Source organism: Ceratotherium simum, chromosome 14 (assembly GCF_057802395.1).
Source record: "Ceratotherium simum simum isolate JZ-2026a chromosome 14, ASM5780239v1, whole genome shotgun sequence".
Lineage (NCBI taxonomy): Eukaryota > Metazoa > Chordata > Mammalia > Perissodactyla > Rhinocerotidae > Ceratotherium > Ceratotherium simum.
Genome location: NC_141913.1, coordinates 13,907,214 through 13,932,176, shown reverse-complemented (window position 1 = coordinate 13,932,176; position 24,963 = coordinate 13,907,214). Strand labels below are relative to the sequence as shown.

The 24,963-nt window shown below is 41.8% G+C and overlaps 1 protein-coding gene across 7 annotated transcripts in view; it reads left to right on the top strand.

The window, feature by feature from the left end:
- Positions 1-24,963, top strand: part of DLGAP1 (DLG associated protein 1) — an 853,945-nt gene that overhangs the window by 510,364 nt on the left and 318,618 nt on the right. For 5 of the 7 annotated variants that reach the window (XM_087439065.1, XM_087439064.1, XM_087439062.1 and 2 more), the window contains one exon: positions 19,304-20,335. In XM_087439065.1, coding sequence (XP_087295191.1) covers positions 19,376-20,335 — 960 coding nt within the window. In that variant the 5' untranslated portion in view covers positions 19,304-19,375. Of the gene's footprint in view, positions 1-19,303; positions 20,336-24,506; positions 24,822-24,963 lie in introns of those variants that run through there. The other 2 variants (XM_087439067.1, XM_087439069.1) reach the window with 1 other exon arrangement.

Below are 24,963 nucleotides of genomic sequence, written 5' to 3'. Positions count from 1 at the left end.
TTATACTCTCTCGTAAAAACAAAATATTTAGTCTTGACGGCTTTGCTTTAATTATGAGGTCTGTCTCTTCCTCAAATGCTGATCTTTTAAAGTATAAAAGATCAAGTGCGTTTTCTCCTTGTTTGAATAGATTCTTTAATCATCACTGAAAACCCACCAAATGGCAACTTCAAGAATGCTTATGATCGGGCCAGCCCCATGGCTTAGCGCTTAAGTGCGTGCGCTCCGATGCTGGCGGCCCGGGTTCGGATCCCAGGCACGCACCGACACACCGCTTCTCTGGCCATGCTGAGGCCACGTCCCCCATACAGCAACTAGAAGGATGTGCAGCTATGACATACAACTATCTACTGGGGCTTTGGGGGAAAAATAAATAAATAAATAAAATTATAAAAAAAAAAGAATGCTTATGATTGACGCCATTATAGTCTGACTCTACAGACTGAAGTTCAGAGGCAGGACCAGGTGAAGTTCACGGGCTCCATTTCTCCAGCAGCATCCTCAGAGGCCCAGCCTACCCTTGGCTTAACCCCAAGCTTGAGGACCCCAAAGAAATAAATAAAATTCTAAAAGTCTGTATCCTTAAAGGTTTAGGTCATTCTGAAGCCACGCCAGCACTGCTGCAGGGTTTGTAGACTTAACCAGGCTTAGTGCCACCTGCTGAGTTGTACCGCCACTGTTGACCACAGAGCAACTCGAACTTGCTCTAGACCATGCCCAGCGCTGCTCAGCCCAGTGGGCTACGGAGCAAGGCTGCATGGCCTGTTTCGTGTTGGTCTGGGTAGTGCCCTGTAAAAGGAGACTGCTCTCACATGTAACCCTTCACAGCCTTCGGTGACTTAGAGGATTCATTCTATGTAAATGTTGTGCCTGAGGGTGGATCGCCTCAATTCTGTCGATGATGTAAAGGGGAGCAAAAGGGAATTCTCACCAGACTAGGGTCAGGAAGGAAAACCTTGCCTCCAGCCTGGAGTTTCAGGCTTGATTACTGATATTTCCTTATAAAAGTGATCCATCTCTCTGGGAGATCATGGGAATAAACGTTACTCAGCCAATAGTCATCCCCACGAGAGTCTCTTTTGTTTTTGTTTTTTGTGTTTTTTGCTGAATAGTTCCAGACAAACTAATATTACTAACATTACTGCCTTTGCCTTTTCAATATCGGTGTTTTTCTAATGAGGCATCTGCCCTGAAACAAAACAACAAATTAGAGGTTAGAGGCAGCTATTTAGAAAGATTTTTGAAATGTGTCTCATGATAATCTCACTTCACCCTGTTAAGAATGGTCAGCCTAAATAACGCACAGACAGCTCTCTCCAATGTTTCTATAAACAACCAACAAATATTAGACCCTGCAGAGTAGACTACGTACTAGAAATACAGTTCATATTGTTTATGGTTCTATTTAAGGGTAACAGAATTTTAAAGAATGTGGTTCCTCTGAAGTTTGAACCATAGGCTGCAAAGAACCCAAGGACTGTTTTTACCCATGCATGTTTGCAGTGTGAACACTGTGCTAGTCATATATAAACTTATATATGTCCCTACAGTATATTTATAGTGTTATCTCAATTTTCTTACATATAAAATAGAAGGATTTGGACTAGATTATAAATAATATTGATTTTAAAAATAATTTTTTAAAATATTATTACATATCATTTTTTTAAAAGGAGGTAGATTTCCACAAATTGAGTGAATTACTACATTCAAATTCCCAATGAGCTTTCCCTTGTGCTGAGTTTGCTGTCCATTTCTTCAGCTGAGGTAGCATTTGTAAGCAGTGCACTGATTTTATACATATCCTTCCCTCAGTATATCCTCTAATATCTCCATTAATTTATTAATTCAGTCAGTAAGGTATTTAGTCAACAAAAATAGAGTGGGGTAGAAAGATGTGTAGGAATTGGTTCTTGCCTTCCTAGAGCCTGCAATCTGAAAGAGAAAATAAGGCACTTAGGAAAACACTGAAGGAATACCCTAATATAATGTACATATGATAAATAGTCCCCCACAGGCAAAGTGCTGTCAGGGCTCAGAGGAGAGGCAGATCACTCCCAGATGGAATGAACAAAGGCTTCATGGAGGAAGGAGAATTTGAATGGGCCTTAAAAGATGAGTAGGATTCTGAGGGCTTTCCACTTAAAGTCTCAGGGCAAGAAGATACCAGGTATAGTCTAGGAATCACGAATATCCACATGTTTATGCAGAGGAACTCGGGCTGATGCATTTGGAAAGACAGATGTGAGCCAGCTTTTGGAGGACCTTGGATGTCTGAAGCCAGAGCTTTATTGCTAAGTGAGAAGGAACTAGGGCCCGTTTATGAGTGGATCATGCTAGTGCATGGGGGGGCTGGTAGAGGCAGGAATATGGCTGAGAATATGAGATAATTACAGTACTACAAACTAGAGGCAGAACCAGATCTGCTGTGGAAGACAGAGAAGTCAAAAGAAGAGAGGAGATGCGAGAGTCATTCATTTATCCATTAAATTAACATTTATCGAGCACCTGCTTCATGTCACTGTTTTCCAGACATTTATATACCACCACCAAGATTTTTGCCATATCCATTTCTACTGGTATTATTTTCTCCCTTAATAATTTTCTACAAATAGATTCATTTCTAATTTAAATATATTTATTTTTTTAAAAAAAGAAATGCTATCACTTCCAATAGAAATTAACCATAAAAATAAGAACAAGGAAAACAAAACAAGTTACTCACTTAGGTAGATGCTGTGTCTGTTGAAACCTGCTGAAAAGGGAAGAAAACAGAAAGAGGTGTTAAAAACATATCATCAAGAAACAGGAATTGAAATGGAGATAACTTGCTCCCTACGTGATTCAATGCCGCTGTGCTAGGGTCCTTTGCTGTAGGCCAGCTACTGTGCCGGGCCCTGGGAATGCAAAGGGGAACTTCACCGTCTGTTCTCAGAGAGCTCGGTTGAGCAGGAAGCTAAGATTCACACAAATGAACGCTGCACGGTGTAAGAAGAAAAATCTAGTGTGCTATGGACATCTTAGGATAGTACTGGCTGGTTGACAACTTTCTCTTAGACTTCTGCCTCAGCTCATTATTACTTGGAAATTAAATCTTAGTTCTAGGGTTTAATTTAATTCCCACTCCATATGTGTGAAGTGTTTCCCTCTAGTTGCTGAGAACAAGCATCATAACCTACCTTTATTTTCTGAGAAAACCAAATGAAGAGGGAGATTTCTTAGGCTGAACAAAAATGTTAAAATACAATGGGAAATACCCTCACATAGGTGGTAAAATATTGCTCCATATGAGGATCTAGGAGGGTCGGTCAGGTGTCAGATCCTCCTCCCCTGTCAGAGCTACACCCTGAGATGAACTGACCTCTTAACAGCCTGAGATCATGTGTCTGATGGCCGGGAGCATGGAGACCACTGTCCCTAGGCAGCCAACTCCTAAGTTCCTTCATGTGGTTCAGCTTTTATAGTTTTAGGAGATTATAAAGCTCATAATGATGAACAGTGAACTATTAAAGTAGAAAGGGTATTGGACTTGAGTGTAACCGTGGCTCCCTCGCAGTGGGAGAAGAAATGACTAGAAAGAAGAAAGATGGGTGTAGAAAACAATGGCAGAGCTGTATTGGAGATGACAGTGTGAGAGGTGACTAAGAGATATGGGAGGGAGAGCAGTTGCATTTTGAAGGATGAATAGACATTATATAGGCAGTGAAGGGATTCCCCAAGTGGAGGAAGTAAGCACTGTGCACAAAGTCACAAAAAACGGGACAGCAGGACAGGTGAGGGAAACTGCAAGTGGTCTGGTGGTTGTAGCCCGGGGTTTGAGGGAATGGTGGGGGAAGGTAGAGATGAGGCTGGAGGATACTAACAGCAAGGCTGCGAGGGGCTGCACAGGCTATACAAGGAGTCAGGTTTTATTTTGAAGGAAATGGAGATAGTTTTGTGCAGGGAAGAGGCATGATCATATTAGGAGGGTATAAAGATCATTCTGGAGGAATGCAGAACATGAGGTAGAGGGAGTGACAGAAGAGGCAGTGGGACTTGGACAGAAAATCTTTTTTGCCTTTTCTGAATATCTTTCTCCTTTGCCCATTTTGCTATTATAGGTACCCACAGACCAAATAAGGGATGTCCAAGGCAGGATTCTGTTACATCAAACTCCCACATTGGAGAAAATAGCTTTCTGAAGTCAAATTCCTTTTTTCTTCCAAGCCACCCAATCTAATCTAACACAGTCATGTGTGGTTCCTCCTGCATCCCAAAGGCATAATGTTCCTCTTTTACAGGTCTTGGAGTACCCACTCAAATTCTTTTATGAGAGATGTCAGTGTAGCCAGCAAGCTGATGGAGTTTTTCCCCTCCTCTTGTTTTATTCATTCAACATTTGTTGAGCATTTACTCTGTGCCTGGCATTGGGCTAGTTGCTGAGCAATCAAATCCCTGAAGCAGTTCACATTTAGATGGAAGACAGAATAACGTGCAAATACCTACTCTTCAGTGAGAGAAATGCTTAAAAAGTGCTAAAATGCTATTCTTTCCAAAGGGCCGTGAGTGCCCAGGTATAGGACTCAGTGGTGGCGGGAGGAGAGATAGTGAGGAATCCTGAGCAGCGGATCTGTGGGCTCGGACGAAGAACGACAATGTCATGTGTAACATGTGCAAGTGTTATAAGTTACCTCAAACTTCCAGCAACCGCCAGGAGAGACAAATTGTGACACCCAAAGCAGATCCCCTCTCTGTCTCCCATTCTGGTTCTCTTATCCCTTGGGAGTATAGAAGGAGATTTTCCTGTGCAGTCCTCCACTACCCATGGATCCAGTTTACACTCTGATGTGTTGCCACTGGATTCCAACACTTTTCACAGAGTTCATATTGTGTTTCTCCACAATTTATTTTTTCAGGTTTTTTCACATACATTCAGTGACCCAAAGCAATTCTCAGGGTATAAAAATAAAAATAAATCTTGATAGAAGGGATTTCCTCATCTAAAGGATGCAGAATGTTGACCATGTTTAAAATCGATGATGTAGCTGCCAGTTGTACGCCAAGGACCTTAACAGGAGAACTCTTGCAATTTATAGAGCCGGTTTTTCCTAAAAGAGCTTCCCCAGAGAAGAGAGGAAACAACAACAAAGAGAAAGAGAAAACAATACAACTCTAAGCCCCACAAGCAAACAGTGGAGTAGTAAGAGAAGATGCCCTATTTCTAGTTAAAGATGCTAAGTGCTAGAATGAAGCTCAAGGCAATGGTAAGGACATTTTCTGAAATCTGATCAAATCTGGACGTCTTGTGTAAAGAGAAAGAAGTAAGACAAAAGCATCCCAGCTTTGAATCTCATTTCCTAAGTAAGCATCCTAAAGTTTTCTTCAAGTTTAAAATGAACCATCCTTTTAACCTTCCCATTCCCACGTGAAGCCACTTCTCATCGGACTTACACACTTAGCTCCCACACTCGCCACCAACTGCTTGTGCTCAGATCTCCTCCGCTGGAATTTTAGGTTGCCCATATATTTGGCTGGGAAATGAAATTTATAATCCTACTTAAGTGGAATTTTGCCTTAACACAGATTCATGTAGAGGAAACAATACCCCTCAGTGCTCAGAAGAAAAGCTGCCATGGGCAGTGGTTACTACAGGGAACACTAGTGCAGGCTGCTCATCGGATGACACCCCAATGAAGTATTTATTGTGAGTTCTCTCCCCAACTTATTTCTTTCATTTGGCTTACAGGTCTTTACTTATCATTGTAGTGCAGGATGCCTCCCTGAACGATGTGAATTGCCCCCCGGTGCCAGAAATAGCAGATGGTGAGGAGAAGGGGCCATGCAGAAATTGAAAATTTCCAGGTGAAGCTTAGAGATGTTCAGAGAAAAAGGGCATTTTCTGTGGAGAAATTCATAAATTCTTCTAGGTTTCTAGCATTTTTCACTTTAAATGGCCTATTTAAAAGTGTAGATAATGTATATATTGAGTACATGTCTATGTCTCTGAAATATGTATGTAATCTCCATGGTTTCAATTGTTGTCTTATTAGATAATAATAACAGATGAATAATCCTATTTCTGTTTGATGTTGGAATACTTGATTTTTCTCTGGTGTCCTCTTTTTAGTTATGCTTGTGTTATACATTTAAATGAAAGCACATTTCCTCACTGGCCCATCAGTGACAACGAAGTGACGGGGCTGTTGCACCACACGATGTCGGCTTGCCCCTCACAGTTGCCCCTTACACAATTTATGCAGCCATATGCTGCAGCCTAGGTGATATCGCATCACTGTTTTGAAGGACAAAGACAAACTTTCTTATTGATCCTGTAGAGGTGCATAGTGCGAGCTCTGGGATCGACTTCCTGGCTTAACTCTGAGTAAATTATTTAATCTCTCTGTGCCTCATTTCCCTCCTCTGGGACGTGAAGATAATGAGAGTACCTACTTCATAGGGCTCCTATGATATTTACGTGGGACAACACATACAAAGTGCCTAGGACAGTGTCTGGCACATGGACATATCTATTTGCCTAATGTTTGCTGAAATAGACTAACAGGTATAAACTTTACTAAACGACCTCTTTAATAAATTAAGCCAATATTTTGTAAAATTTTCAATGCCTCCAGATCAAAGAGGTAATTATAAAAAAGACTACTTATGGAAGGCATTTAATATATTATTGCCTGACAGATTATATGATACAATTATCACCATTTTATACCTTATATATTGTCTCCTAACACAAGAATGTACTTTCCATGAAGGCGGGGATGTTTGAGTTGTGTTTACTACTGGATCTGTGGTCCCTAGAACTGTACCTGTCATCTAGTAGATAATAAATATTTTGGGGAAAAAATGGAATACATGAATGTTACCTCTTTTATTAGCTTTTATAGATAACTGAGAAGTGATTTTCTACGTTGGCTCACTTCTATATTGAGGCAAAAAACATTACCCACATATTATATAAAGGTGTCAGTGGTGGGGAGAAAGGGGTAGGAGTGGCTGCAGCCTTGGGCTTAGCAGCATCACAGACCTACATCTTTGACTTGTATAAAGTTGCTGAGTTCTGAACAAGACCTCAGGGTCACAATTCATACCTGAGGATGTGCATTCCCGGGAAGCACTTTCTTGGTTAGCTTATTAAACGTTTATTAAATGTTTAAGCTGGATGGTTCTTCTTGTATCAAAAAGAGGTGATATGATGAAGTATGATACTATTATCTTCTTTTTTTTTTTTTCATTTTTTTCTTTTAGCAGCTAAACCTTTCTGCAAAGGCAAGTCCAAAAGCTGTGGCGATCCATTGATTGCAGGGCCATCCCTGCTGTGCTGCCTGCAGTGTCCTAAAGTTTCTTGGAGCTATTGATGGGGCAGAAAGAAGATGTACTTTAAGTTTCACAGACCCAGGTTTAAGTCCTAGCTCAGCTGCTTACTAGTTGTGCTCCTGGGCAAGCTATTGAAATTCTGTGAACCTCAGTTTCTTCATCTGTGCAAAGGAGAGAAATCAAGCCAAGCTTTCGTGGGTTTGAAGGAAGGTATATTCAGTTCCCGGCACATAATAGGCACATAATAAAGCAAAGCTTGTATTTCACTGGATTCAAAAATTCCAGCGAGGAACTTGTAGCCCACTTCAGAACGAGAAAAAGTCTTCCCTCGTGACATCAATTTATTATCAGCAAGGTTCTAACCAGAAGTCCCCCTGTCTTCAGAGATATGCAGAGAATCTGACACGGAGTTTTCTACAACAGTTCTTGCAATCACTGCCATTGTAGCTCAAGAGCTTCTAATTGCTGAGAAGGCCGAAGGAGGATGAATGAGCCACAGGACAGATGCAGCCTGTGTGCTGCAGAGGAGACAGCAAAGCAGGCTTTCATCAGCAATCTTCATTAGGCACCGCTCAAATACTGCCCATTGAGCACAGTGCCCACACCAAAGACACGTTATTCCCGGTACAAAAACAATAATTTTATTTATAAATTACCACATTTTTCACATGAAAATATCTTGTTTCCCAAGCTAGAGACTTCCCATTCTTGTATTATTCAGCTCACATTTATTGAGTGCATACTATGTGTCAGGGATTTTCCTAGGAAATGGTGATATGAAAATGAGTGAGACTCGCTATGTCCCCTAGAGTCTCATGGTCTACTGGGAGAGACATGCATATAAGGCAATAAACTACAGCAGACATTCTAGTGCCTGGTGGAGGTATAAATGATATGCTTTAAGAGAACACATGAGGCAGTTGTTACCTCTGCCTACTGGACTCAATGAAGGCTTCACTGAAAAAGTGACCACTGGGCAGGGCTGGAAGGAAAAGTATGAGATTAGCCTAAGGGAGGAAAGGAAGCTGTGTAGTCTAGGAAGAATCACGGATGGAAGAAATAGAGAGTCTAGTTCAGTGGTTCTCAAAGCGTAGTTCCTCAACCAGCATCAACATCACCAGGGAACTTGTTAGAAATGCAAATTCTTGGGGACCACCCCAGAAACTCTGAGGACGTGGTCCAGAGATCTGTGTCTTCAAAAGCCCTCCAGCTGATTCTTGTGCACACTCCAGTTTGAGAACCACTGTTACAGTCAACTGATGATATCAAGTGAAGGAAAAAATATATTAACAAAGTATTTATATTTTACGTAATACAGAGATATAAGGATAGACATAGATTTGCCACCCCCACTGCAACTTGTTTCTACAAAGGATTAAGGTGGTTTACAAGATTATATATATCATGAAAAGGGATAAAGTATACAGCCAAAGGAAACAATGAAAATAGAATCAAAGTAGAAAAGTAATAAAACCATTACTATCTGTCATAAATTTCCCAACAAACTTGTGGTATTCAAAGCGTTAAGTGGAAATGCATTTACTTTATGAGAGTAACAGTACCTGCAAGATTCAGTGGCAGTTGTTAAACACACAGCTTTCCTAGTACTAAGACCTGAGAGAGATTTCCCTCATGGTGCCTCATTCAGAAGACACTCTTTGCGGAGGTAGATGAGATCCCGACAGTAAAAACCATGCAAGTATAAATATCTGTTTCTTATAACTCCCTTCCATAGGCCAGTGGCTTAATAACAAAGAGAAGTTCAGTGAAAAGAACCCAGTGAGAGGCCTTAAAGATGAGGTCAGGTTTATAGCTCTCGCGTGATCTGACTCACATCAGAATGGTATCATCAAACACGAAAGGAGAGGTAGAAATGGAAGCATTAAAAAAGCCAGAGGAGAGATGAAATGGTTAGACGTGAACAAAATATAGAACAGGCGTTACACATTGTCTTAAGAACCTCATCTTTGAAGAATGTGCTGCTCTGTACTCTCTGAACTTCCTAAATTGAGCTGTCGTCGTACTCAACTTTTGTACCTTCTAGATTTCTTTTTTCAAAAGCTTTTTACTTGGTGTATTACATGTGCAACATGTACCACACAATCTAGTGCTTGATTAGATTCTGCCTTGTATTATTCTCTGATTGTTTCACGTTTATGTGGTTTATTTTCTCAACTAGTTCATAAATTAGGTAAAGCCTCTCATTTCCATGTTTCCATTAGCACAGGGAATATTTTAAGAGGAGGCTGTATTTGTACCTCCTCTTTTGTTTTTTTTTTTTGTGAGGAAGATCAGCCCTGAGCTAACATCTATTGCCAATCCTCCTCCTTTTTCTCCCCAAAGCTCCAGTAGATAGTTACATGTCATAGTTGCACATCCTTCTAGTTGCTGTATGTGGGACGCCACCTCAGCATGGCCAGACAAGCGGTGCGTCGGTGCGTACCCGGGATCCAAACCTGGTCCGCCAGTAGCGGAGCACACGCACTTAACCGCTACGCCACGGGGCTGGCCCCTGTACCTCCTCTTGAAGGAAGAATAAGAATGTGCTCAGTGAACAGAAGTCAGTATTTGAGAGAGCACAAAGCACATGGCATTGGAGAGCATGGCATATGGGGAAGAATACACCAAGTCCAGTATTGCTCGTGTAAGGGGTGGGGCATGATGAGAGACAAGGCTGTGTCGTAGATGGGGGCCAGATCCTGAAAATCTCGGCTTTGGGTCATGTTCAAAGGTTTAAATTATATTGTAAACGTGTAGGGAGTCTGGGAAGAATTTAAAGCTAAAAAACAACATGACCAGATAACAAAGATCACATTACAAGTCATACTGCTAGCATTGTGGAAAATACTGTGGAGGGTGTGTGTGTTAGAGGTGGTGAGAACAAAGTCATTAAGGCATAGTGGTTAAGAGCGTGCTGGGTTCAAAATGTACTAACTGTTCGATCTCAGACAAATTATTTAATATTTAATAGTCTGTTTTCTTATCCAGAGACTAAGTCCCTACCACATATTATTTGAGGATAAAATGAGATAATGCTCATTTAAAGAGGTCAACATGTGCCTTGTATATAGGTGCTCAAAAATGCTTGTAATTATTATGCTTGCTAGAGGCGGAGGGGCCATTCCTTTTTTATTCCCTTAGTATTTATTATTTACTGTCTATATTTTTCCAACCAAAATCCAGATGAGAAAGCCAAGAGCTTGGAATAGCTTGAACAGAAGCAGGAGACCCATGATGCTATTTCTAATCAGCTTTGGGAGTAGAGCTGAGACTGGACACTGGGAATTTGTCGTAGCATCAGTCCCATCCCCAGTGACATTCGGGAGCCCCCATGTGGAAGGACAGAATGATGGTGGCATCAGTCCTTGGTTTTATATAGTCCAGAATAGATGAGACACAAGGATCACAGAGCGGGGAGCTGAGGGTGATAACAAAAGAATGTTTAACATGATGTGTCTCCTAGGCTGGCAAGGGAAGGAGGGAGACCCGAGGGGCTGATAGTACTGGAGAAGAGGGAGGAGTTGAGGAACCAGAGAACAGAAGAAATTATCATGAGAGCTATCAGAGAGCAGCAGAAGTGGGAGTAAGGAAATGAGAAAACTTGAGAGAGAGGAAGTTGAGGGTGGGATATTAAGAATCCTTAATTCTTTTTACAATGCCCAGTGCACTGCATGTAAACAACAGTTATGCAATAAATAAGTGTTGAATTAAATTCATGTGTGTTGATTTGATTTGACTTCAGGCCCCGAACATTTAAACGATATATTGACTGCCGTCTTACCGGCTAACACCTTTGTCCGTCAAAACTGAATGACTTTAATCCAGGGGCAATGAATGTCGTCATATTTTCTTCTCTACCACAGCAAAAGTGTTTTCAGAAAGTTTAGTAGAGAAGGATTTGTTTGTTTAAAATTTAAGATTGGGTGTAGAAATCTAAAGGAGAATAAAAGACTGGTTCTAAAATGAAAAAAGGTAAAAAAGAGTCTAATTGCTAGAGAGGTGAAGGGTAAGAATAAGGCACTTTTAAAAATTATGTGAAGATGGATGCAAAAGGAGGGACTGTGTTTGAGGAATTGCAAATCTAATTCTCATCAACAGCCGCCACTACAGGGGCCAAGGAACGCTGAACTTACCTGCAGAAAAAGCCTTCACAGAGTGTTGAAAATGGCTGGCTGCAGAGACTGCCCTTCTCCTCACCCCCGCATGCTATCTGACCACCTCTCTCTAACGCATGCATGCACCAACGATAGTTTCAAAAGAGTGAATGTAAAATCTGAATGGGTGTGCACAGTTTGTTGGAGCCGATAAATACTTAAGCTGATAAGGCCATATAAAGACGCCTTAGCCAATTCTGATGGGGCTGCTTTCCAGACTCACATTCGGTCCCTCTGGGACATACAGCACTTTGTGGTGGTTCTGTCATGCTTGCGGTTCCCCAGCTGGGCAGCAGGGTCCCTTTACTTGGATGGGTGTGCTTTTGTGGGCCTGCCATGGTTCTGCCATAGATGACGACAGGGTCTCAGCTACTCCGGGCAGGGAGGTGGGCCTGACTGGATCTCGAAGAATGTTAGGCAGCTTCTCTGTTTTTTCCCCTGGGGCTACAGGGAGTCTGAATCTGCTTCTCTGCATGTTTGCTTCCCTCCTCTCTACTCACATATTCCCCCTGCAGGGCCCTTGTTTCTGCTGCCCCACAGTTTCAAATAGCTCGGGACTCGGGCTTCCTATGGTGCCAAGACTGGCCCTTCCTCTACTTGACTTTGCAGATAAGCTCACCAGGACTCTAGGAACATTCCCACTTAAATTTCTGGGAGCCAGCATCTGACTAACTCAGCTAAGCCTCTGCATGGATGGCCCTGAGTTGAGCCTTCAAACCCAGTTCAGTCAGCTCAGAGGAGGCAGTGATCACCTTCAACATTCCTGGCCAGGATGTCATCAGCAGTTGCTGCGGGTAGGGAAAAAATTCCCAAAAGCAAGTGTCAGCTGAACAGCTACCACAAAGGGGACCACTATAGGTATTTTTGGGGCCTCAGCATTAGGTACAGTAGATTTGTACAGCAAACTTGGTAAGAAAAGCAGCAGCATTTAAAAGAAAGGAATTTATGAGAAAAAACTTTTGATTCAGGTAAAAAAATATATACTAGCTATGAAGGAAGTTGCCTAGAATGTGCCAGAACATGTTCACCGACTATTCAGCTAGTTAGAAAGATGTAGACAAAAATAACTCAGTTTTCATCAGAGGCTATTTCCACTGCTTCTTTTCAAGTTGTATTGTGTTGTTTTTGCATTTTTCCATCTCTTCATCATGGCTGTCTTTATATCCTATTAAACAGTTTTTTATCATCATTCCTGTTTCTCTTAGATTAATCAGTGGCTTGCGTTTTTTTCTCAACTTTTTCTTTTCTTTTGGAGTAGACACCTATGATTTTTGCCCTTCTCTGTGAAAATTCTGTAGACATGTTTTACTTTCATAAGATAGGGTGTCTCCCTGCCCACGTGCCTACTGAAGAGCTATTGGTCATGGCTGGTCAAGGTGACCACATTCTCTTAGCGACTCCCAGGGGAATGGATCTGTAGGCATAGCTAAGATAATCAGACCTTCTTATAGATATGCAAAAGGGAACAATTCCATGGGGAGCGCGGCTCCAAGGTCACATAGACTCAGGATAGTGACCTTTCTACCTGTGTCAATCCAAAATAATGTTCTGAGGTTTTATAATGTACTGCCTCAGTTATCTCCACATAAAATTCCCTCCTAGGTCCTATGATACTTTACTCAACCAGCAATAAGTATATACCAATATTAATGACTTACTAACCATTTCTCAGGGAACACCACCCTCTACCTTTTTATGCTCAAAAACTGTAATGAAACTGCTTTCTTAAAGCTTTGTATGAAGACAAAGACAGCTGTAATTGTGCTACCTACTGTGACCAAATTGGAGGAGGTTTGCAGGTTTTTTGTTTTGCTTTTTGTATAATACCATATCTCTTGAAAGAGAAATGCTCCAAGGGCATTTATTTGTAGGAGCCGACTGATTGAAGGAGGTATTCACAAACAAAATCAAACTGCAGATGATTAGGATAGCAATTAATGTTAACAAAAAGCTAAAATACATTCTGCATGTATAAAATGGCTTAGCAGTGTACTTGGAGTAATATAATGTATATTTCAGACTGTGCTTATTCAAAGGTGCTCTCATGGTATTTGTATGATTTTAAGCTCACAACACATGAAAATCTTCAAGTAGAGAAGCCTGAAAAAGTGAAAGAAAATAGCATTCAGTTATGCTTTGCAGCTACAAATTCCGAAGGTCAGAAAATATCGGAAAAGTGGGCCTTTGGGCAATGTTGACACATGCTGTCTCCTCTGTTGAGTTTTCTGCTTACTTTTGCACTAAAATAGCACGGCTTTGCTTTTTTAGTAGTATATTGATGAGAACTGTTCCCTTATTTTTTTTTAAAAAATTATTTAAAATCAGAAGCCTGTTGAGCATTCATATAGTTCTTCATTCTCAATCTCCATAGAATTGGGATTTATTATTAATAGAGGGGAAAATTGCTAATAAAATATCTGCACCCATATTACATAGAATTTTTTCCTGTCTAGAAAAAGTGCCATGTGTGTTTAGACTGTGATGGAAATGCACATGTGTGGGCAAGGAGGCCTGAAATGGAAGACACTGCCTCAGCTGGCCAGGACATTCTCAGCCTCTTTTGGGGTACTCCTTCTTCCCTTTCAGTCTTCACTCAAGAACTGCCCGAGCAAGAAATAATTGCTTCTTTTAGATCTTCTTGCCTCTCCCCACTCCTAAATCTAGTCTCTAACTACAGCCAGAGAAATCTTTAGTATAAGAATGGCCATGTCACTGCCTAGCTTGATGGAGCATGGAGCTCTCATGGAGCACAGAGCACCATGAGAACTCGCTCACTTTCATGGAGCACCACCACCTGCAAAGTAAAGTCTGTGTACTAAGATAGCTTACAGAAGATCTCCAGGATTTGGCCCTGACTACCCATCTCACTTAGGAATAGGTTCAGGTGTGAGAGTCAGAAAACAAAAAACAGTGGCATAGAAAAAGATAAAGGTCTGTTTCCTCCCACATAAACAAGAGGCATAGGTACATGTCCAGGGCTGACATGGCACTCCACTGTGGCCAGGTCCTTCATCTTGTGCTGCTCCCATCTTCCCCATCCTCAAACTGTAACTTCCACTTCATGGTACAAGGTCACTGCTCAACCAGCCCTCATTTCTGCATTCCAGACAGGGAAGGGATAAAGAAGGTTATGCCCTTCACTGTAGAGACATTTTCCAGAAATTGCACATGCCATTTCCAATTATATTCCATTAGCCAGAATTAGTCACCGGTGCACATCTAGGGAGATTGGCAAATGTAGTCATTATTCTGGGTCTACTTTATACTCTTCAATAAGGGAGTCCTTTCATTCTCTTCAGTTGAATGTTATAACCTGGCATGGGCAGGTTGTTGGAGAGAAGCCAAAAACACTACTTGACCCTAAAAAGGTTTGTGGAGATTTCTTCTTCCAGATGTCTCCTCAAACCAGAATACGGTGCTCCCTGTTCTCTTGGGCAGGATCCTCCATGTTGTTCTTTCTAAAGCAAGTCATGATTGCCTGGCTGCCTGTCCTCACTGAGTGAGAGAATGGAAGTCTTTCACTTGTCTCTTCTCTCCGCATGTAAAGAAAAATCAAGAACAGCAGCTCTAAATAAAGACATGCACAGAAATCAAAAAGAAATAGGGACTTGCCAGCTTTGCAAGACTATTTTCCCCTCATCAGCATCTTCTAAAATGTGGTTTGTTTGTTTTTTCCTCTGGTCTAGTAAATTACCTACCTTGAGAATTTCCTTTACAGTGCTGGATCGTTCTTGCTTTAGTCATCATCTGTACAACAATGCTTCTGCTCCAGGTGTGGGAACTCTGTAAAAACTGGGTGCATCTCACACTCAGAGCTCTTCTCATGGTAGCCAATATAGTCAACAAATTTTCCAAGCCAAAAATCAGGATATACGGTCTGATGGTAAAATCAAACTTAGGAGGACAACAAAACATAATTTTGAAGTCATAGTGAACAAGAAAAAATGAGATGATCACCATAGTCACAGAAACCCTTTTGAAGACACGTTGACTCACACTCCCCGCCCTTGCTCAAAGAGGAAGGCATGAAAGGCAATTTCCCTTTCTATTTTCAGAAATCTTTCACGGCCACTTAAAATCTAATTCAGGAGCTAGCAGCTTCCTTCTCCAAGAATGCAGAAGATAACAAGAACTGTCATTTATCTTTTTTCATGACTGGGTCATGTCTGTCTGAGCACATCCTAAGCCCTTTGGCCATTAGGGATTTGTGTTATGCGTTTGATTGTCTGCAACAGCAAACTCCAGGCCGTGCCTAGGAGGGATGCTCAGTTAATTCTTCTCAGGGATGCTGTTAGTCACACCACAGGCTACAGCAGGTGACGTCCATGGATGCCACTTATAAACATTAATTAGGAGATGGAAAAAAGTAAGTGGCAGAAAGAAGTGGTGCTAGAAATGGATTTGAAGAGTAAGGAAAGAGGAAAATAAAGATGCCAGAAAGAAGAGCAGGACCTTGATGGTAGATGCGACTAGCACTGGTTTAGCCATTGAGGGTTTTACATCATCTGCCTCGTTCATCAGGAAGTCACTGAATGTGTTGCTTTATTTTATAATCACAAATTGATCTATTTTACTTTTTTTTTTTCTTTTTTGCGAGGAGGACTAGCCCTGAGCTAACATCCGATGCCAATCCTCTTTTTTCTTGAGGAAGACTGGCCTTGGGCTAACATCTGTGCCCATCTTCCTCCACTTTATAGGGGATGCCACCACAGCATGGCTTAGCAAGCGGTGCATCGGTGCGCACCCGGGATCCGAACCTGCGAACCCTGGGCCGCCGCAGCGGAGCGCGCGCATTTAACCGCTGCACCACTGGGCTGGCCCCTGATCTATTTTACTTTTAAAATGACAAGAGGGCGGAAGAGAGTGTCAGACGTTTTTATAGAAAGGGCCAGGATATTAAGTCATTCATTTGGCCTTCACCAGAAAGAGCAGTTAGAAATGTTCATGATTGTTCATTACCATTTTTTCATGACCTTATTTGCCCACATCATAGAGAAAAAAGGATCAAGATCTCAATATCCTTATACAAATATGAAGTAAAGAAGGAGGAAAGTTAACTTATTTATCCTTGATGCAATTTATTACCCTCTAAGAAAATATAAGTGCTTGTAATATAAATAGCCCACTTCAGTTTTAGTAAAAATCACACTGTGTATGTTTAATTTTCAAAAATTATCATTGGTTACATCATTTAACTTAAATCATTATTAATGGCTTTAAAAAGGCTCTTTGTTTGCTCTGCTTGTCCTCAGGTAACATCATCTTATGTGAAATGCTGTTCACATATTAAAGACAACTAAATATTGAATACGTAATTCAATAATCTTGCACATTTTGGAGTAAATATATATAATTCACGTTTTCAGCTCTTGCCAGTTTCACATCTTATTTAGCAGAAAATATCTACCCAAGACCAAGCTTCTTCAGAAGGAAAGTTTGAAGAATTATTTCATATTGATTTTATATATTAAGATTCTATTATGTGTAATCATAATACTTAGGTGACTATAATCCAACTGGATTGTTTTTGTTTTTTCAAAGGCAAAAATGCCTTCAATGGGACCTGTTTAAATAGAGACTTCCTCATGCAATGGATTTTTACATCCAAATTAGTTTGTGCCACAGCTTTGCTAAAAATATGTACTTAACCCTCTTATATCCCTCCACCTGCTCTTGGGATCATAACTTCATACAAAGCAGTCCCAAGGTATTTTATGGTGAAATTTCCTTTTTCATTAGTCTCTCCTCAGTGGGCAAGTTTTGATTTATAGGTTCTTCCTGATCCACAGGTATCATGAGTCCTGCTTTCCTTTTTGTCTCTTCAGGTGTCAGTTTCTTTCTCTCCTTCAAACAGATTGTCTTCTGTCTAGATATCCTGTAGTCAGCAGGCCAGGCAAGCTCCTCAGACTTTAAAGTCAAGGCAGGTAGAGCTTCAAGGGGTGCTATATTCTTTGGTGGGTTATGGAGAGTCAGAAGTCAGAGGCTAACGGGTAGCAGAAGGAGCATTCACCTGTCTACCTCCCGCCTCGCCTTGAAAACCACTGTCCCTAGAATGCCCGTGTGATGGGCCCTTCCTTCTTTGGCCCTTCCCTTGTCACACAGTCACCTTTCTACTCAGTAGATGTGACTTGAACCACAGGATGGACTACTTTGGGAAATTTTGCATTGATGCATTAATTCCTCGAATAAATATTATACTGAGTTCCCACCGTCAGTCAAGCACTTTGCTAGGCAGTGGATGGGTAAAACATAGTCTCTACCCTCAAGGAGTTCATAATTTAGTAGACTAACCAATTTCGAAAGATTCCAGTGATAAAAATTTCCCATCAGTTTTTCTGAGTGATTAATCCAGAAACTGAGAGGAGGAGGAAAGGAGCTTCATAAAGCATGGTTAGAGATTTTCAACATTGTCAGGAGCTCCCACATACAGTACATGCTGTGGAACAGATAAGACCTGACCTCTCAGAAGTCCATGTTTTTCTTCATTAGGCCATGTGTGGGTGTTTTATTTTGTTGTTGTTGTTTTAATTAAACCATTTATCTCTCTTTCTTTCTGAATATCTGGAATGACATTTGTGATATTTTGGAAAGTCACATTGGCTTTTCAGGACACCTCTTCATATGACAATTTTTGTATTGTAGGAAGCTTTAAAAAAATCAGGCTGTCAATAGGAACTCAGTCAACTAACACTCGGTTAGAGTCAAGAGGAAATACTCTGCATGGTGGAACAGCAGCCTCTGTTACTAAAGCATGGGGAAGACCTGTGCTCCCAATCAACTGAGTTCCCCCAGGTGGATCTGCAGGAGGCCCTTCTCTCCAAGGCAGGGCTGACCCTTAGGCCCAGGTCTTCATGTCCTCAGGAACACTGAAGGGCCTTTCCTTTGGCCATCTTGCCATTGCTTGTAAACATTTAACCAGAATCTTTTAATCCAGGAAGAGGAGATGGCATGATATTCAAACTAGCCAGTTCAAGCTTATTTGTTCTTGACTGCTCTGTTTGTTGAGAGGGAGCTCTGAACCCTCCCGTGACAGAAATACAGGGGCAGATTTTCTCTACAGCTCTGATTTATTTGCCACACTGTTCCTTTTTTCAACTCTAATTACCCATGGGGGGATTGTTTGTGTGCTGTAACTGTTACTACAGAACTGGGAGAGCATGTGACAGAAGATAGAAAGATACATCCTCAAGTCAAGTTATAAGGTGCCAGTAGCCTCTTTTATTAATTTTTTTCCACTCACATTTATTTCGTAAGTGCTTACTATGCCTTTACATGGCCGGCCTGGTGCCAGATAGGGGGATGTAAAGGTGACTAAGAGGAAGCAGGCCTGAAAGAAACTTCAACTATCCAGGAGAATGCCTGAGACAAACGATTCCACGCGTAGAAACACAGAGGGGAAATAATTCTTTCTGCAAGGGGGATCAGCAAAGGCTTCCCAGAGAAACAGCCCTGCAGGTGTGCTGGCTTTATGGTTAATGTACACTTAAGAATAAAACCAAGAAGCAAGGGAGAGATGCAACCAGTTATTGGAATCCTAGAAGGAGGGGGGAGTTTTTCCTTCCAATAATTTTAAAACAACTTTTATATTTTGATAGTTTTCTCTTCCAGGGTTTCTAGCTTTCACCCCTGCTGTCTCCCAGTGTCTGATTGGAGCTGGCTTTCCTGCCTTTCAGAGCTGGTAGAGCTCTACCAACAATGCATTAAAGCTGCTTTTAGGAATAGTGATAAGTTCTTCTGCCAGAAAACGAACACAGTAGCAGCACAGGCAAAAGAGAGCAATAGCTATTTACCAAAGGAAGCGTTAATCATCTTCCCCTCTTGTTCTTCATTGCCCCCAGGTCTTTGCGGGAGACGGGTCTGGAACCTAGCCCCCGGGTGTCCATGACCCCCGCGGCTCCGCCCCATCAGAGATGAAAGGGTTATCGGGCAGCCGCAGCCATCACCACGGCGTCACCTGTGATTCCGCCTGTGACTCGCTGTCGCACCACTCGGACCGCAAGCCATACCTGCTGAGCCCGGTGGAGCACCACCCCGCGGACCACCCTTACTACACCCAGCGCAACTCCTTCCAGGCCGAGTGCGTGGGCCCCTTCAGCGACCCGCTGGCCAGCAGCACCTTCCCGCGCAGGCACTACAACTCGCAGCAGGAGCTGAAGGACGAGTGCGCCCTGGTGCCCCGCACCCTGGCCACCAAGGCCAATCGCATTCCCGCCAACCTCCTGGACCAGTTTGAGAGGCAGCTGCCGCTCAACCGGGATGGCTACCACACGCTGCAGTACAAGCGCACGGCCGTGGAGCACCGCAGCGACAGCCCCGGCCGCATCCGCCATCTGGTCCACTCGGTCCAGAAGCTCTTCACCAAGTCGCACTCCCTGGAGGGGCCGTCCAAGGGCAGCGTCAACGGGGGCAAAGCCAGCCCCGATGAGACGCAGACCGTGAGGTATGGCAAGCGCAGCAAGAGCAAGGAGCGGCGCGCCGAGCCCAAGGCCCGCCCCAACACCTCCCCGGGCTGGTGGAGCTCCGACGACAACCTGGACGGCGACATGTGCATCTACCACGCCCCCTCGGGCGTGATGACCATGGGCAGGTGCCCCGACCGCTCGGCCTCGCAGTACTTCATGGAGGCCTACAACACCATCAGCGAGCAGGCGGTGAAAGCCTCTCGGAGTAACAACGACGTCAAGTGCTCCACCTGTGCCAACCTGCCGCCCGTCAACCTGGACGCGCCCCTCCTGAAGAAGAGCGCCTGGTCCTCCACGCTGACCGTGAGCCGAGCGCGGGAGGTTTACCAGAAAGCCTCGGTTAACATGGACCAGGCCATGGTGAAGTCAGAGTCGTGTCAACAAGAGCGTTCCTGCCAGTACCTTCAGGTACCATTTATGTCGAGTGATGGATGTTTAGAAATTGTATCTGCTAATTGTGTGGTGTTTTGTCTTGGCTCTACTATGAATTGTCTGCGTGAACCTGAGCAAATTAGCATCTCAGTGGCTAAGTGCTTCTATCAGAAACAAACAGGCTAGCAACCTCATCCAGTTATCTTGAGATACTAGATCTAAAAGTGCCTTGAAAAACACGCCTACATGAAGACAAGGAGTTATTAATGTATTGTGTTCCTCCTTTGTCTGAGGGATCGTGGGATAGGGAGGAGAGAAAAGGAGAGTCTGCACAGAATTTTAAAATAAATCCACCTTTTTACAAAAGTCAACAATAATCTTTTGAATTTTGGAAACAGTTTAATTAGATCTATGCAGAGTTTTTTTGTTTTGTTTTGTTTTTTGATTGTAAAATTCTGCCTGAAGCTATTAGTTTGGGAAAATTGATCTATGTCTTCGCTATGGCAATTGTCATCACCGCCAACACTAACCACACCCCCACCCAAGCCCCCACTCCCTGGAACACAGGAAATTGGGATAACGCCTGTGCCCTGAGGAGGTGGAGATCAGCCAGTTTGGGGGCCTGACAAGCACAGCTGCAGAGACCCAGGGCAACAGAGAAGAGGAGGAAAAGAAGAGGGAAGCATCCACGCAATAAAATACAATTAGTGTCAGCGTGTAAATCCCACACACGTACAGACCCAAGGCAGGATGCTCCTCCCCTTCCACAGTCTCCTCATGTTTTTCCCTGCTGCCCTACAATCACTTAAACTGGATTTCACCTGGATATAAATATCAGGGGAGGAGTCTTTTTCTTCCCTACCTCCTCCCTCTAGTCTTGTCATTTTTCCCAAGACCCAATACCCCATAAGAAGGACCCTCATAGTTTTCCTTTTCAGAGTGTCTTTTTTCTCTGTTCTCCCTTGGTATCTTCATCTTTTTAAAAAAGTTTTTGCTCACTATAAAAGCATGACATATGGGCCGGCCCGGTGGCGCAAGTGGTTGTGTGCGTGCTCTCCACTGCGGCGGCCCAGGGTTCACCAGTTCAGATCCCGGGCGTGCACTAATGCACCGCTTATTAAGCCATGCTGTGGCGGTGTCCCATATAAAGTAGAGGAAGATGGGCACGGATGTTAGCCCAGGGCCAGTCTTCCTCAGCAAAAAAGAGGAGGATTGGCATTGGATGTTAGCTCAGGGCTGCTCCTCCTCACAAAAAAAAAAAAAAAAAGGCATGACATAATCATTTCCCACTCTCACCTTAAGAACAAATGCAAGAAAAAAGTCTTCCCTTGAGTTCATCTTTTTGCTCTCTTTGGATGCCTCCTGAGAAACCTGGCTCCCTTGGGAATGCCTTCACCAAGACCTGAGAATATTCCAGGCTGGCAGTCAGTGGGCAAGGACAGTGCCAGAGCCCATCCCCAGAGTTCAGAAGAAGCCACCAATGTGTGGGTAGTTTTCACAAACAACACACAATTACATGGGCAGTATTTCCCACTGAAGGTGGTGTTGCCTGATTTGCTGTAAGGTTGCTACATGCATTAAGTCATCAAGAACTGTTAACAGAATTTTAGAGCTAAAGGGATCATCTAATCCAACCTCTTCATTTAGCATATTAAAAACTAGGCTCAAAGAAAGGCAAAGGCTTAGTGAGTTATACTGTTACTATGTGGCAGAGGTAGGACTGGAACCCAAGTCTCCTAATGTATAGAAATGACCATTATCAGAATTACAACTGAAGGCTTTAGAAATTCTTTAAGCACATAAATTTCCTCCACCACTGAGAATATTTTGATAAGAATATCTGTCTTGAAGAAAGGATTGGTAGTGAGATAGACGCCCTAGAATAGCATACATTTTGTCTATGAATTTTCTATGACTAGTGGCAAAAACAAGACACATTAAAAAAAAAAACAAAGCCCTGGACTTTAATAAGTAGTGATAAGATTAGATGAGAAATACCAGATTAAAGAAGGATACTCTACATGGATCTAGGACCAGCCTTGAATATCAAGTGATTTAAAGCCACATGACCAGTAAGTTATAGAACTGAGATTTAGACTTAGATCTATTTGATGCAAAATAGCTTTTTCCAGTACACCCCAGCACAACCCTGGAATCAAGGGCATGAAAATAGTGAGCAAGGAGAAAAATAATCTTTAAAGTAAACATATTATTATTAAAGTTCTTCAGTAAAATGAGAATGAAAGCTTGAAAGGTTTAAGTATTGGATTTAGTATAGTAGCATTATTGGATCTCATATTATAAAGATTTGGAAATTCTATTTTCAAATTATTTATCTTTTGAGCCACTTTTTTAAATGAAATATTTGAGGCTTACAGAAAGGTATCAAGAAAAAAATAAACACCCATTTATACATCACCCAACTAGAGAAATAAAATATTAGTTACAATAAATCACACATGTAGCTTCCTCAATCCCATTTCCTTCCCTTCCTCCCCAGAGTAATAGCTAATCTGACTGTGATACCCAAAGCAGCTTTGTTTTTATTTCTGAAATTATTTAAAGATTTAAACAAAATATTTTCTATCCTACATTGGGCAATAATTAACCCTAAACCAAGCTAGTGCAACCCTTTAAATATAAACTGAGCTCGAAGTCACACATTCTTTAACAAATATTGACGTTTATATGAGCACCTGTTCTGTGCAAGGCTTTCAAACTGGGGAAAAAAAAAATTCTGTATTTCGACGTGGGGAGAAAGTATGTTAAGCAAATAAACTAAATGTAGAACAGTGTATTCTTCCCAACCAGTTGGGAGGTTAAAGAGTTCCTCTAAAGAAAGGAAAGAAGGAGCTGGACATTTCCAAGGGGAGGGGGGAGAATGAGAACTCCTGAGAAATGGACATTCTCTCCAGATGTCTTCTTGCTTTATAGGAAAGAGACACTCTGTTGTCCTGCCGAAGCTCCTCTGAGAAAGATAGGTGTAGCCTGCCTCTGCTAGCTCACGTGGAATAATTTCACTTATAAACTTATTCTTAGAAGCAAATTGGGGAACATAGAGGTTTTTGTTTTTCAGTTGTATTGCCTTAATTACCAAGTAATATTGAAACTGGATTTACAAATGTGTTTGACTTCAACATCACAAGGTTTAGTGAACAAAGCATGGAACTTGAAATAAGAGGGTCTTTGTTCTAGTCCCTGTTTGCCACTTGGTGATCCCTCACTATAACTAGTGACATGGCTTGGAACCATCATGTCAGTTCTCTGGGTCTCCTCCTCTGTTATGAAGTGAGGCACTTGGTCTAGAGGGCCTGTGATCTCAGTTCACATCTTTGAAGTCCCAAGTTACATGTGCAGAGTACTAATTACAGCAATTTTCAAGAGTTGTAAGGCCTGGAGCTCTCATTTAATAAATGCCTACCAAAAGTAGATGTTCTCCCAATGTTATCTTTCTCTTTAAAATTCTGTGAGGTATTTTACAGTTGAAGAAACTGAGATTTAGTAAATTGGGTTAAGTAACTTGCCCGGGGACACACAGCTAGCACATGGCAACATGGTGGGTCAAAACTGATTCCTCTGCCTTCAAAGCCTGGATTCTTTCCATTTACCTTTTTCAATCCCTAGTCACTCCAAATACAACACAGAGGGAGGAAGCGGCATATATCAAAACCTATCATTTGTGAGAAAACGTATGGTATCTCATTTAGTACCTGAAATAACTTTGTAAAGTAAGTATTACTATTTACTCCAGCTTTTCAGATGACAAAACTGAGGCACAAAAGATTAAATCATTTGCCCAAGAACTCATAGATAGTAAGTGGGAAAGCTAAGACTTGACCCCAGACCTGAGTCTATAATTTGCTTCAAAAGTAGAAATAAATGCATTTTTTTCATTTTATTACTTGTTTCATTATGTAGCAAATCCTTACATTCATTTGACCTCACATATGTGCATGCAGTTAAGAAAGCATGTGTATGAAATGTGACCCTTCTTAGGCGAGCAATGGAATGACTGATATGTTCCTAATTGAAAACTGAACAAAGGTTAAATTAATTTTCACCAATAATTGAATCTAAATACTAGCAAAGTTCTGATTCTCTCTTCGTAGAATTATCACTTACAATTCTTTTAATTTAGGTCCATGAAGGGACATGGATTTGCCGTGATTATATAGAAAATGAGAGGTCTATAAGTATTTGTCTGACATTCCTTTAGAAATACAATGCTGTAGCTTGAAATCATTGCAAGTTCCAATTAATAGTCAATTGGTGATATGTGCTCACTCACAGGCTGTTTGTAGTTAGTAAAAAAAGACTTGCTTTTTTCCCCCAATATTGTTATTTTTAAATGTCAAGAATCAGATGTCTGCTGTTTAGAACTATTGTACTGCTGCCAGTGACTGTCTGGATCAGGGTTTGGAGCAGGGACATGGATTTGAAGACGTTAAAACTGTCTAATTCTCAGTTGAGATGTGGTTGGCTTTTATACATTTGGAATAAAGCATTTATGGCACATCTTAGGGTAAGTAAATAAAATAGGAAGGGGTTCAAAGGTGTTTTTGTTGTTGTTTTGTTTTTGCTTTAGAAAAGCAGGATTCTTGATTCTGTATATGCCTCTTTATGTGAACGTTATGTGTTGAGTGACTGGCATATAAAGCCATTCA